At 65.4% G+C, this 237-nt stretch overlaps 1 protein-coding gene across 1 annotated transcript in view; it reads left to right on the top strand.

The window, feature by feature from the left end:
* TMBIM1 (transmembrane BAX inhibitor motif containing 1) overlaps positions 1-237 on the top strand; it is a 2,899-nt gene that overhangs the window by 1,584 nt on the left and 1,078 nt on the right. Inside the window, 1 exon segment of the mRNA XM_010133847.1 lies at positions 42-79. Within this exon segment, the coding sequence (XP_010132149.1) occupies positions 42-79 (38 nt within the window).

Below are 237 nucleotides of genomic sequence, written 5' to 3'. Positions count from 1 at the left end.
AGTGCTGCGTGCCCCCCTGAGCCCACCCTTCTCTCCTGCAGACGCTGGCCATGGGGCTGATGACGGGAACAATTGCCAGGTACGCCTGGGGACCCCACAGTGACAGGAGCTGGCATCTCTCCTGTCCCCCTCTGTGTGTGCCCAGCTCAAATGAGAGGTTGCTGGTAGCCAGGGGACACTCTGGTCCCCTGGGCTTGGGGACCTTGGGGGCCCTGCCTGGGATTGGGGCTGTGGGGG

This window comes from Buceros rhinoceros, unplaced genomic scaffold, assembly GCF_000710305.1.
Source record: "Buceros rhinoceros silvestris isolate BGI_N320 unplaced genomic scaffold, ASM71030v1 scaffold24633, whole genome shotgun sequence".
NCBI lineage: Eukaryota > Metazoa > Chordata > Aves > Bucerotiformes > Bucerotidae > Buceros > Buceros rhinoceros.
The sequence above is the reverse complement of the archived record's forward strand: the minus strand, read 5'-3'. Positions and strand labels throughout refer to the sequence as shown.